Source organism: Vanellus vanellus, assembly GCF_965231255.1.
Source record: "Vanellus vanellus genome assembly, chromosome: 1".
NCBI lineage: Eukaryota > Metazoa > Chordata > Aves > Charadriiformes > Charadriidae > Vanellus > Vanellus vanellus.
Window position 1 is genome coordinate 192,915,057 of NC_138905.1, and position 13,125 is coordinate 192,928,181.

General features: G+C 42.4%; 1 protein-coding gene across 1 annotated transcript in view; it reads right to left on the bottom strand.

Moving 5' to 3' along the window:
* Nucleotides 1-9,702, bottom strand: part of ATP7B (ATPase copper transporting beta) — a gene marked incomplete at both ends in the record, with an annotated part of 31,570 nt that extends 21,868 nt beyond the window's left edge. The window contains 2 exons of the mRNA XM_082498174.1: nucleotides 1,010-2,234; nucleotides 9,454-9,702. Of these exons, the coding sequence (XP_082354300.1) occupies nucleotides 1,010-2,234; nucleotides 9,454-9,702 (1,474 nt within the window). The remainder of the gene's footprint in view (nucleotides 1-1,009; nucleotides 2,235-9,453) is intronic.
* Nucleotides 9,703-13,125: the final 3,423 nt, after the last annotated feature.

Sequence of the window (13,125 nt, forward strand, 5' to 3'; positions counted from 1 at the left end):
TACTGAACAGACACCCAACAGCTCCAGCTGCATTCACAAGCTGCCTCCCTTGGGCAGAGGTTTGTATAAAGGAATAAAAGCTGCTTCTGAACATGTTAAACACGGGAGCTCCCCTCCTTCTCTACAAATGATCAGAAGGTCTCCCACAAACAAATTATAAACAAAATAAATCATAATTAAACACCACATACAGTCTCCTGCTCCTCTGCAGCAGTTCCACAGACTCAGAGGGACTGGACTCATGAGACAAGCTAATAGGATGTGGTCTATTGTGATCAAACTCATTCATTCCAGGTAAACTACATCAGTATCCCAAAGCAAATCTGTTGAGTTGAAGCAGACAAATATTGCCATATTTGATATTCGCTAGAGAGGAGATTGTGCACCATAGCAACTTCTTAAACATTGAGCATGTATACAAAATGTACCAACTGTGCTGCAGCTGATATGTAAAAGCACCTGCTCCCAACAAAGAGTACCTGCACCCTGCCACTTGCCTCGCTTAAAGTAAGGCTTAGTAAAGTAGGGATAGTAAAAATACTCAAGAAATAAAGGTCAAAGGATTGGAACACCAAAAAGAGATTTTAACTAGGTAAAAAGTGGTTTAAAATGAAAGAGATTTCATTAAGTTTGTGGGGTTTAGTATTTTGGAACATAAATTAAAATATTTGGTTTGCTACTTCCAGCAGCCTATAGACATAGGAGGAAACCTACTTCAGTTGGTAAGGGGATCAGCTATTTGAAAGACCTTGTACCAAGTTCCAAAACCTTTTGGCTTCATAATGTAACTCCAGTCTTCCTCCCACTATTGCAGTTATTAAGGGCTGAAATAATGTACTTCATAGCTGAAATCTCTCTCCTTTGCTAAGTGAGGTCAGATCAGGCTAGTCACTCAGAAAAGACAATGCCAATGTGATGTTTTAAGAGTTTCTCTCCAGAAGAGAGTCTCAATGCAGGTGTCACACGGCCCAGCTTGGCATGCTACCCACGGAAGAAAAAACACTGTTACCTGTCAGCACAGAAGCATCAAACCCCATGTCTTCTATGGCAGCTCTTAACTCTTCTCCATTAGTAACAGCTGGATCATAATGTATGGTCCCAGTTCTGCCAGCTAGAGAAACTGCTATATGTTGTACTCCTTGTCTCTGTGATATGGTCCCTTCTATGGACTTTACACAAGAATTGCAGGTCATGCCATCAATTCTAAAAACAGCCGTGCATGTCGTGTCTTGCAGTGGCTCTCTGAAGAGATCGCATAACGAAGCAGGTGATGGAGATGCTCCTTTATTTGCTTCTGAACCATTAAGGAGGCATACTTTAAAGTTTCCAGGTGGAAGGGATTCAATAGCTTCCTGCAAAGCTGATAGGGTAATTAAATTTGGGCTATACTGTACCACAGCACGTTTATGCTCCAAAGACACTTTAATACTTTGTATGCCGGGAAGATCTGATATATTTCCTTCAATGTTTCTGACACAGGACTTGCAGTGCATGCCTTCTATCCGTACAGCCACTGTAGCTGTGCTACTCATCTCAAAGACCAGTGAATCCACCCCATCACTCTCAAGACTTGCTGGTGTCTCCTTGGGGTTTGCATTCTGCAAGCGCTCAAGATCGAGGACGCCCAGCTTCAAAGGGGCTGATTTACTTTTAATGGTGCATTCATACCCCAGATTACTGATATGGGTCTTGAGGTCGTCAGGCTGGATGATGTAAGGATAGTAAGCAATAATTGCTTCCTGGTTACCAAGTGACACCTTTATTTTTGCCACACCATGCAGTTTCCTAATCTTTCCTTCAATGTTGGTAACACAAGACTGGCATGTCATGCCTTCCACCCGAAGCTTAACTACTGCTTCTCTCAAGCGCGACAAATTTACGGTTGCTGTTGTCAACCTCTCTTCTGCAATGTTGGTGTCAAAGCCCATATTCTGAATTTCCTGGCAAATCTGTTCAGGACTTATTTCCGACTGCAGATACTTTATTACAGAGTTGTTCTGTTCAAGGGAGACTTTAATACTCACAATGCCCTTCACTTTGGAAATTTGGCCTTCTATCGACTGCACGCATGATTGGCAAGTCATTCCCACAATGTTGACTGCCACAGTGTGTTCTTGGGAGGATGAAGAGGGCACGGTTTCAAAACTCTCCTCATAGCCCATGTTGTCAAAAGCAAAATTATGTTTCATTGTAGGCTGCAGTTCACGGTCAGGAGAATCAGTGTTGGACAAAGCCTAAGGAGCAAGAGGAAAAATGAAAATAAATTGCATGTACCTTTAGACCTGTAAAGCAGCAATATTCTGCACGTGCTCTCAAGCATGTACTAGAAGTGCTCTCAAGTCAGTCTATAACGCCGAAACGCTTCACAACGTTCACTTACACTTTCACTATATTACCAGTGAGCTATGCCCAGGATGATGAATCAGGCCTCTGGCACTTCTCTTGAGCAGCAATTTAAAAAATATTCACTAGGGATATAAAAGCAAAATTGTCCCAATATTTGCACCCAATCCAATCATTTAAAGCTTGACCTCTCTGCAGCCATGGGCGCTTTCACCATGGAGCCCGAGCCCTGCTCTTCAGAGCACACTGACACTGGCACAAAGGGTCACAGCAGAATGTGCTGAATGCCCCTCCACAAACGTCAGAAGCTTGCTCACTTTGGCCAACCAGCCACTGCTCAGCAGGAGTTCAAACCAAAACAAAACAAAATACCCACAGAAAACAGAATCAAGAATTTCCCAGGAGCCTAAAACAAGCTGGCACAGGGAAGACCAGCTGTATGATAACTGAAGAGCTATACTCATGCACACAAAGGCCTGGGCTTTCTGCATATAGACAGATCTTTTAAGTTAAAATCTGACAAAGATTTTAAAAGACACAAAACTATATGCAGACACTTCCACTATGGTTTAGCTTCGTCTACCTCCTTGTGAGGCACCTAAGAAAGACCATATATCGAGCCACAAGAACTCACTGGTTTATCCAACACCAATTTTCAGGATGCAATGGCAGACCGGCCAGAAGTGGATTATTTCTCAGTCATATCACAGGCTCCACAGTACTAGGACTCTACAGTTTAATGCATTCAATTCAATTAAAAATGAAATATTAAAAAAAAATAGTGATAAAGGCAATGCTTCTCGCAGAACAGGTAATGGGAGCACAGCCTCTGTTGCCAAAGGAAATTGCTGGCGACAAGTGATGAGGAAGACTGAAAAGGGGAGGGACAAGTCCCACATTGTCAGATTTCATGGAAAGAACATCAAAATTCGTGTCCGTGACTTAAGGCAGTTTTAACACTAAAGATCTAGATACAACCTACTACGACACATCTATTCTGTTGTCTGCGAAGACATGGGCTCTCCAACATTCAATAAAGCGCCTGATACTGGGCATTACTGCAGGGAGGATCCCCTCGGAAGGGGCCACTGGATCAGGCTCAGTAGCACAAATCTTGTTCCTACCACCCACAAGAAAACTCCCTCCTCAGTACCACAGCACAGATGAGAAGCATTTAGGCTGCTTATTAACACTAGACTGCATCCAGTTCATTTGATGCAGTATTCAAAATTCATTAACTTGATTTTGTTTCACGCTTAGACAGCTTGGGAATAATGAGGTCTGGGGTGATGGCCAAAACGGCAAAAATTTAACATGAGAAATTTGCTTTCAGCCTTCTCCATACTGTGGAGGAGGAATGAGCAACTTCAACTCTTCAGCATTACGGTGCAGCCCCTCATTATTCCGACCATAAGGTCTCCCCCCGTGCCTCCTCCCTCTCTGCTTGGCCTCAAGGCTGTGCTCGAGGGATGCTGGGGAAGAAGAGTCATGAGAATATTTTAGCCTTGACATCCGTTTTTACTTCCCTCTCCCACAGGCCTGGCAGCACCTGGGGCACGTAGCCTTGTCCTTGCACTTCCCTTCCCAGAAGTTACTGAAATCCCCAATATACACGGAAACGTGCAGCCAGCCCCTCCTTTCAAAAGAAAACATAAACAGTTAATTGGACACCCCTGCAAAGGTGGTTCCCTGTTTAAGCGCACAAAGACTACCTCATGCTTATTTCCTCCTATTTGTGCCTTCCCACAGTTTAAAATAATATGGCCTTGTATACAGAAAAGAAGCCCATGTGAAAATGAAAACAGTCTCTCATCCACCGCATTTCAAATGCTGCTTAAACTCAAGCTTGCATTTATTATAATGTCTACCTCAAGAAATGTTATTTGAATATTGTCCCTCAACTCCTCTTCCCTATCTCCTGTCCCCAGCCCCCCAAGGACACTTTGCTCACGGTGGCCAGCTCTTATTTTCACAAATACCCAGTAAAGTGAAAGTCCACATGGGAGTTACAGGAGCTTACCCTGTACGTTTACTTTGGCTCGAACGACAAAGGCATTTGCCTTCCACATCCTTTGGTGAAACAGAGCGTGAGAGGCGGGTGAGAGGAACATCCTCCGCTCTCCTGCTCCCCTTCACCACCTTTCTGGCAGCCACTTGCAGATCAAAACCAGGAACTATCACAGGCCTTATGTCCTCCACTGCATTCCCTCCACACCCACTCTCACCAACTGCCTCAGTTTTCCTACGTACCCAGTGATATAAAAGCAATTAAAATTAAACCTATAAAAAGAATAAAGGGTATTTCTTATCCTCCAGTCTTTTGAAAAACATAAAAGCAAGGACTGATTGTACTATTTCAATGCATTGTAAGCCACAGAAACATCAAAACTTGGCCGCCGGTTTATATTTTGGATAAAAAGCTATCCCAACATTCAGAAGAATTGGCAAAAATATTTTGTTTATTACTTGGCAAAACCAGATGTTAATGCCTGTAGGAGAAAAATCCTTGCAAACAAATTTTTCAGTGAGAAGGAAAAAATTAGAGAGGGGGTGTGGGTATATAAAAAAAAAGGTTTATTTCCCTTTAAAAAAAAACCAACTAACACCTCCCTCCCCCAACATGCTAAATCATTGAAGAACCTCCCCCCCCAAAAGTGCACAGGTTCACATACAGTATTTACAAATCCTTTAGTATTGTTTAACAGCTTAAAAAAAAAAAAAAAAAAAAAAAGGTACAAATACATCTATGTGTGTATTTGCGAGAAGGGGTGTTTCTACACCAGATCAGAAGAAAACAGCAGGTTCACATAAGGACACAAAGACAAGGCATGCAGAAATGTGCCCATAGTTCTCCTCAGGCACATGCTAGGTCTCAAAAGAGGGTTTCCTGATACCAGCTAACACCCACACATAAAATGGCATCTATGAGGCGGTACAGTAATTCAGAGAGACCATCTGCAAGAGCATCAGAGAAGCAATCACTTCCAAAAACACCAATAAAGTGCCTGGGATTCTCCTCCTTGTCTCTGCCTAGAGAGAAATCCTAATGAAATAATGAAAATGCATCTGACCACATCCATACGAGAGTGTGAAAAACCAGTCACAGTTACCAACTGTTTTGTCTCTCACACCAAAGGAGTCCTATTTACTTTGAAGGGCAGGTGTACACCAAGCCTGTTAGTCTGTTTGCTCTACCAGTCTGACACATATTTTTACAGTGACTATGTAAAAAATATGTAAATAACGAAAACATGAAATTATGACAATTCTTTCCCTCCCCATTCTGCACATACAATTTTCAATTCAAAATGCACAGCACAGTGAGCCTCTAGTCTGAAAGCAAAGAATCCCTACAGAAAGCAGTGTTATGAAGTTCATTTAAACAATATAGAAGAAAAAAAAAAAAAGAAGGAAGAAAATTAAGACTCATTGACACAGAAGCAGCAGTAGCTGGAGGGAGCTTTAAAGGAAGCACCAGAGCTGAATGGAAAACATTCCCACCTGATGGCTCTAAACCAGTCCCAAATTGAGCCACAACTGAAACTGTTGATGTGCAGGAGTGAGGCCTCTGAAGTCCAGCTCTCAATATGAGAATTTCAGAGCAAACCCCCTGGCATGAAGAGGAACCCTTGCTACCCCAGACAGGAGTGGGAGCACTCATACCTTCCCTGGGGCCAAGCATGGCTTGGGGGCAGCAGGAAGAGGCAAAGGCTCCTCCTCCCCATCCTGACTGCCTCTGGCCAGCAGGAAGGACATAATCCAACAGGAATATGCCCTGGGGCTGGAAAACTTTTTGGGAAAGCATGGAGGTGGAGCAGGGCAGGGAGACACTGCTGGATTGGGAGCACCAAGTCTTGAGCCCTGGCTTGGCACGCAGCTCTTGGTGTTACGGCATCCAGAGCTCAGTGGCTTGTCCTGCGGGAAAAGAGGTTGTTGTCCATGGCCTGTGTGACTGGTGGGGCAAAACCACTCCATCAAGGGCTGCCCTCAGTGGCCTGGCATCAGGCTGACCCACTGTCCCCTAAAATGAGCTATTTCTTTTGGGTACTCACACTCAGAAGTGCAAAGGCCGAGGATTTAACACAGCAGTGAGGCGATACAGACTAAATGTAAGAAAATATGAGAAATAATAATAAATGTATATTTATGTATGAGAAATAATAATAAATGTAAGAAAATAAGAAAAATGGGACTCTTTAGCCTGGAGAAGAGAAGGCTGAGGCGAGACCTTATTAGTGCTTACAAGTATCTAAAGGGTGGGTTGAAAGAGGATTGAGCCAGGCTCTTTTCAATGGTTCACAGTAACAGGACGAGGGGTAATGGGCACAAGTTAGAACACAGGAAGTTCCTTTCAAATACACGGAAAAACTTCTTTACAGTGAGGGTGACAGAGCACTGGAACAGGCTGCCCAGAGAGGTTGTGGAGTCCCCTTCTCTGGAGATTTTCAAGACCCACCTGGATGCAGTCCTGAGTAATCCTGCTTTAGCAGGGGAGTTGGACTAGATGATCTCTAGAGGTCCCTTCCAACTCTGAAAACTCCGTGATTCCGTGATTCCATGAAAATCAACTGAACTGGGGAAAAACAACCCAAAGAACAAGAAACCACAGCACTGGGTGAGACCCTCCTGTAAGTGCACATGGTCACTGGCATCCTGAAAATGGATACAGCCCCATGGCTGTAAATTCAACAAGGTTTGTGCCCTCCTCAGCTTTGCACCCCAGCTGCTAGCTGCCCTTGGCTGGGTCCCCATGCTCTCCCTCCAACCCTGTGGTCCAGGGTCACCCTGTGGGGTGGTTTGTCTCTGGGAAAGCCATCCCTCTCCTCCTTACTTCCTCTTCTCAAGAGGTGCAGCCACCTCTAAAACACCAATGTAAAGCTCTCAGCCCCTGCAGCACAAGGCTGAGGCCATGCCCAGTGCGCTCCACACCTGCCTGAGCATCACCCACACCAAGATCCCACACAGCTGCTGCTCCTCTTCGGTGCTCCAGCAAGGCTCTCCCTCCAGAGCTGGCACTGCCCTCCCACCCTCCTTCTCCTGGCCTGCAGGCATGCCAATTTTCACATCCTGAAATTCAAGCACAGCACTTCTCACCTTGATGCCAGGCAGTCAGATGGCGAGGAGACAGGGCCCAGCCCATTCAGCACCTTCCCCTCTGCCTTTCCCTGTCTGCTCATCTACAAATGCCAGACCTCACTGAATCTCTCACCTGGTGTCTCCAAAGGTTTTGGGCTGCTCTTCTCTCTGTACCTCCACAGGCTGAAACCAGCTATCACCCTCTCACCTCCAAGCACAACTGCCAAAGAATTATCTTATCTGTGTCGCTGTTTTACCTTTCCTGCTTCGTTCTTTCACAACCCAGTGATTCATGGCTTTGGATTCAGGCAGGCAGTAACACACAACTGAAAAGCCACATACTATTAATTAAATACTTCAGATGCTTTCCCAGTTTGTTATAGGCAGCCAGCAAACAACAAAACGAGGACAGAGCTGCCTCAGGAACATCAAAGGTCCCGAGTCTTCAATTTTGTGCCTATAACAGCAGCACTTCTGAGTGGGCAGAAGTGCAACTCTCATCCTCCTTAACAAATTACAGTGCAACTTGTCCATCCATCTTGTTAGCCTGTTCTGTTTAAATGTATTACAACTTAAGTGGTTGTCCTTCCTTCCCTTTTCCCCCAAAGCTTAGCAAAGATTAGCAAATGTCAGTAGCTACTATTTTCAGTAACCACTTGTAACACAACTCATTATTTTTCAAACAGTTCCTGAGTCTTAAACGAGGGAAAAAACACCCTCTCCACCTGGATACCAAGATTCAATGAAAGTATTACTTTAAAGAAGCCTTTATGGTGTTTTTGTTTTCAAAATACTAAGTTAGTTGCCCTAATGCATCTGCCAAGGGACCGCCATTCTCCATCTGGGAACGAGTTTCTCCAACACTACAGATGATGGGGAAAGATTCAGGCAGTTGCAGCTAGTCTTACTGAAAAGATATCTACATACACTGTAGATAACAAACCTTAGACACCTTAACAGGTACTCTTAAATTAAAGGGAGCTACGTAAAACATGCTTGGTTTAGTGGGAAAGGGGAAAGCCTTGTTGTAAATGGACTGTTTCTAATTCAGAATTAAAGCAAAACACTTTGTGATGTTCTTCATGGCTCCAGTACAAGCAACATGTATATCCCAGTGAACTGAATACAGAAAAGAGATCCTTTGGTAGAACAAAGTCATTTATGTCATGATTGTTTTCTAGCAAACATTTACAATATGAGAAGTAACTCAAGGCAGAAAAAGCCTTCGGGTATATTTGGTCTGTCCTGACTGTTATTTCATTCCAGTCTGACACTAATTACTTAAGCCATTCTCAGCATACACAGTTTCAAAGGACACAAAATTTGTTCTGAGAGTTTCTTTTCCTTAAATATTCCAAATATTCACATTCCAAATATCCAAATTACATAATTGTAATTTACATACCTTTTAAATAGCAAAACCTCTTTTTAAAAGAATAAACTTCATCATGTTTTCATCAGCATTTATCTTTCTATGCCTCTTCTCCATAACAGTTAATCTCCAAAAATACCATAGTTATATACAACACTGAATAAAAAAAAAATGTTGCCACAGATGTATTATCAAGAACTTTCATGAGCATCTACTTAGTAGTTATAAATAAACTACTTACCTACAATTAGGACCTTTTAATGTTTCTGAAATTTCTATTATTCCAGAGAATACCTGGTAAGAGCTGCTGTCAAACTACTCAAGCAATTGCAGTTTAAAAGGAGAAACACTAATATGTTTCCTTACTAAGAATCACCACTGTATATTATTAGAGGTGGAGCTGAAAAAATACTCATTAGTTACTAAGCATAACTCATCATTAACACCTGCTTTCAAAGATTACTTTCAGAGGATCTCCAGGGGACTTTGCATTTGAGTACTGCTTGTTATGGGGCAGGCATTTATGCTGGGGATTGAGACAATTTAGATCAGGAAGATTTAACATCCTTTAATACACAACCCACATCCACAATGCTTTGTTTTAAATTCTCCAGTTCAGAAACACCTCTTCCCTCCCAACACACACACACCAGCTCACTGACCTGTCTTTCAACTGTATCGACTTCTGGCATTCCCAAGGAATAACTCTGCAAAAGTTTTTCTTCTTTCTGCAAGTTACTGCTTGCTTTTACTGGAGATCCTGTCTTGGACTTTTCACCAATAATCAGTAGTTCAGGCACATCATGAGCTGCCTGCCGCTTCCGAATAGACACCAGGGTTATGTTTTTGTTGTTTAAAGTAGCTAAGCAGGACAGTTCCCTTTTCATTTTATTGTCCAGTTTTCTCTCCATTATCTTTCTGGGCTTTAAATATTGCAACGCCAAAAGAAAGCTTTACAAGAACGGTTATTCAGTGTCTTATCGGCCACGCTTCTTTCAGCTACATTTACAACAGCTTGAAGAGTTCTGCCCGCCTAATCAACGTGCTCATTAGGTATTCATCACGAAATCCCAGGCGGAACCTGTGATCCTTGTGTACACTGCTCGCTGCACTCAGTTACCTGCTCTTCCTGCCAGTTTAAATGCTTCCCACCAATTGCCATCCCTTGTGCTTACCGAGCGAGCGGCGTTCGGCACTGCTAATCTTTGCACACGGCGTTGCAGCAAGCTCAGCCAAGGCTGCCTTTCACAAGCTAGTCAAACATGACCTGTGTGCAGCAAGCCAGTGCATAATTAACTCAGCCAGCCAGGCATTAGCTCCTCGTGGCCATGTACATAATCACAGCTCCTACAAAGGGCAATGATATTCCATGTCTTTCTTCTACGAAATTGCTAGGGTTTCTTTTGGATAAAACGTGGTCCCTTCTAACATTGAAAATGTGCCTATCATTATAGCATTAGACAAGGTTCCTAGACCGACGGCCTTTCACTCATTTAGAACACAAGAACATTCATTCTTTATTTCATGGGGGGAGGAAGAGGGAGTACAATATTTATGCTTCTTAAAATACACATCTTTACCATCACCAAGCTTTACTAAAAAACAAACAAACAAAGAAAAAATTAAAGCAGCAATTAGTGCCAGAAAGTAAAGAAAAAATAATAAGATATTCCCTTTGGCAAACTCAGTTCTTCTTAAATCCTCTGGGCAACTACAGGAACATCTATCTAATTTAGACAGCCATATACATGATAGGTACCATCACTAGAAGTGCCTTGTGTCAAGCCTGGATATATTTCTCTGGGATTGCCTGCAGCAAATTCGCAGCACTGTGTTAACTTGGTGAGTGGGATCTCTAGTTCCCTAAGCCCACAGTAGTGCAGTCCATTTCTGAAGACACCCCTGAACAGGGACACCTAAAGAATGGCCATGCAGGGAATTTATATAATATGGCTGATGTGTCATCAACTCACACCCTCCCTGGCTATGCAGTGACCTCACTGCACAGGCAAGCCTTAAAATAATTGCTTTACATTTAACCAGAATCTCTTAGATTTGTTGGGAAAAGTCACCAAATTTACTCCTATGCAGAGGTTCGCACACAGGGTTAAAATCTCAGCATATCTCCATCACAACACAAAAACCTCAGGGAATAGATGATACTCCATCTGCCTGGCAGGACAAACTCAGATTCTGTTTACTTCCAAAAGCAGAGGTAGGTCCCTCACACCCTTGCCACAAACACAGCGGTCCAGAAAGCCACCATGCATGACGTCAGCATCCTGGCTTGTCTTCTTATCATAACTTCCCCACAAAGATGAATCCTCTGCTTCACTCACACCATTTGGATCTTGACTCCAGAGTTAAGAACCATCTTTGGAAAAAGAAAGTCTTCTGCCAATGAAGCGAAACTCAAAATACTGTTGTAGCACTATTTTGTATCATTGTCTTAATATACAAGATGAGTGATAACATTAAACTGTTTAAAAAGGGTTATTTTGAAAACATTTTGAGAAATAGCCCTTCTAAAGAGTAGTATTACAAAGAGTAAAGCACCTGTGTTTGTTCTATATTTATCAATGAAACTGATTAAAAACACACCTGAATTCAGATTAAACTCTTTTCTGAAAAAAGAAACTGCGTTAAAGGCGAAATATTTTCAGGAATTACTGATTTTAACTAATTTTGAAACAAGCAATTGAAAGTCACACAATTTGACTTATGTGGAAACATGTCATTCCAGTGTCTTTAAATACTAACGCTACATCTCCATATTAAAGATACGTATATATTTAAAGTCTGGTTTTTGTCTGCCTAGAACAAAACAATTCTCTAATCCCAAATCAAAGATATTCAGAAATTCAGCTCTGCCTCCTAATTCCAAATAATGTCAATTTCAAATTCTAGAATGTTTAGGGAACAGAAATTCCAGTTTCTGTCCGGCTCTAAAGTACATACTTGGTCCACTCATCTCAGACAGTATCTTTGCTATTAAAAATATCCCAGACCCTACAGAGCATGTCTCTACAAGTGGCTAATATTCATGAAATTACCATATGATGAAACATACTGTAAAAACAAGTTGGGTGTTTTTTGTTCTTCATTTCAGGTTCACCAACAAAGCTCAATTTAGGCTGACAGAATAAAGAGATGTTTAGTAAGTATCTTCTCTCTGTTTCCCCTCACTCATCCTTTTTCTTTTTTTTCCCCAACATCTGGTAAAAATCTGTGTGTTTCTAAAAGCAGTGGAGACAAGTTCTTACTTAGTGCCCCATAGTCCTTTGCCTTCGGCAGAGTCCTGAATACTGATTTGGAGGTAGAGAAGAAACATGCAAGGTTGTGCTTTGAACACATTCAATTCACAAGGTATTTTCCCACATTAAAAAGAATCATTTGGCAGGAAAAAAAGTTTGCTATAGTTCTTCAGATGAAAGGGGCACAAGATATATTTCAAACAGTCTAGCTGATTTAAAATAGTTCAAGCAGAGCTATATGGCAATGGCAAATGAAATCTGTGCAGCTGACTGAGTTACGAGCACCAGCTCTTGGAGAAGAGGTACCATTCACAAAGCAGAAACCAGTGAGCAACTTGTAAAACCAAACATTTCCCATTTACCTTAATACACCAGACCGAAAGCTCAGAGGTCCTTCCCTATCCCAACCACTCTACAAGTCTCTTATCATTCAGGAAGGGATCCAATGTCAGCACCTCAACGGTGCCATTATCTGCCAGGGAAGGGAGGCAGCTGCTTGGAGTTAACCGTTGTGATTTTCTGCTGCTGAGCTCTGACAGACTCCTACTTTTTTAGCATTTTAGTGAAGGCTGAAATAAGAAAGGCAATATTGCCTGTATCATCTGATAACACTATCATGACCTGGTTCAAGGCTAGATTTTCCACAACTTAGGAGTTTCGCCAGGAAGAGTCACTCAGGTTTGGTAGCATGAGGTTTAGATGGTAAACAGAAAATACTCCTGCTGCCTTTGCAGCTCTCTGCTAATGTCAGGCAGAGATGCTTGCATTTGCATGTCAGAAAATGCAGAACATCCCAAGAAAATGAAATCCTTTTGACTTAAAGGCTCAAGAGCTGCTAAAACATGAGTTTTGCCCCTTTACATTACCCGTCACTATTGGAGAGTATGATAAACACACAAGCACTACGTGTCTTCAGGTAAATTATGCTTCCTGGGTGCATTCATCCCCAGCTTTATAGGATGATCTGGCCTGTGTCTAATCCCTCTGGCTCCTTGCCCAAATAAAGTATCTTAAAATAGTCTTAACAATGCCGTGTAAGATGAGAAGCTTGGGTTCAGGGAAAAAAATAGGAGCCTGGAG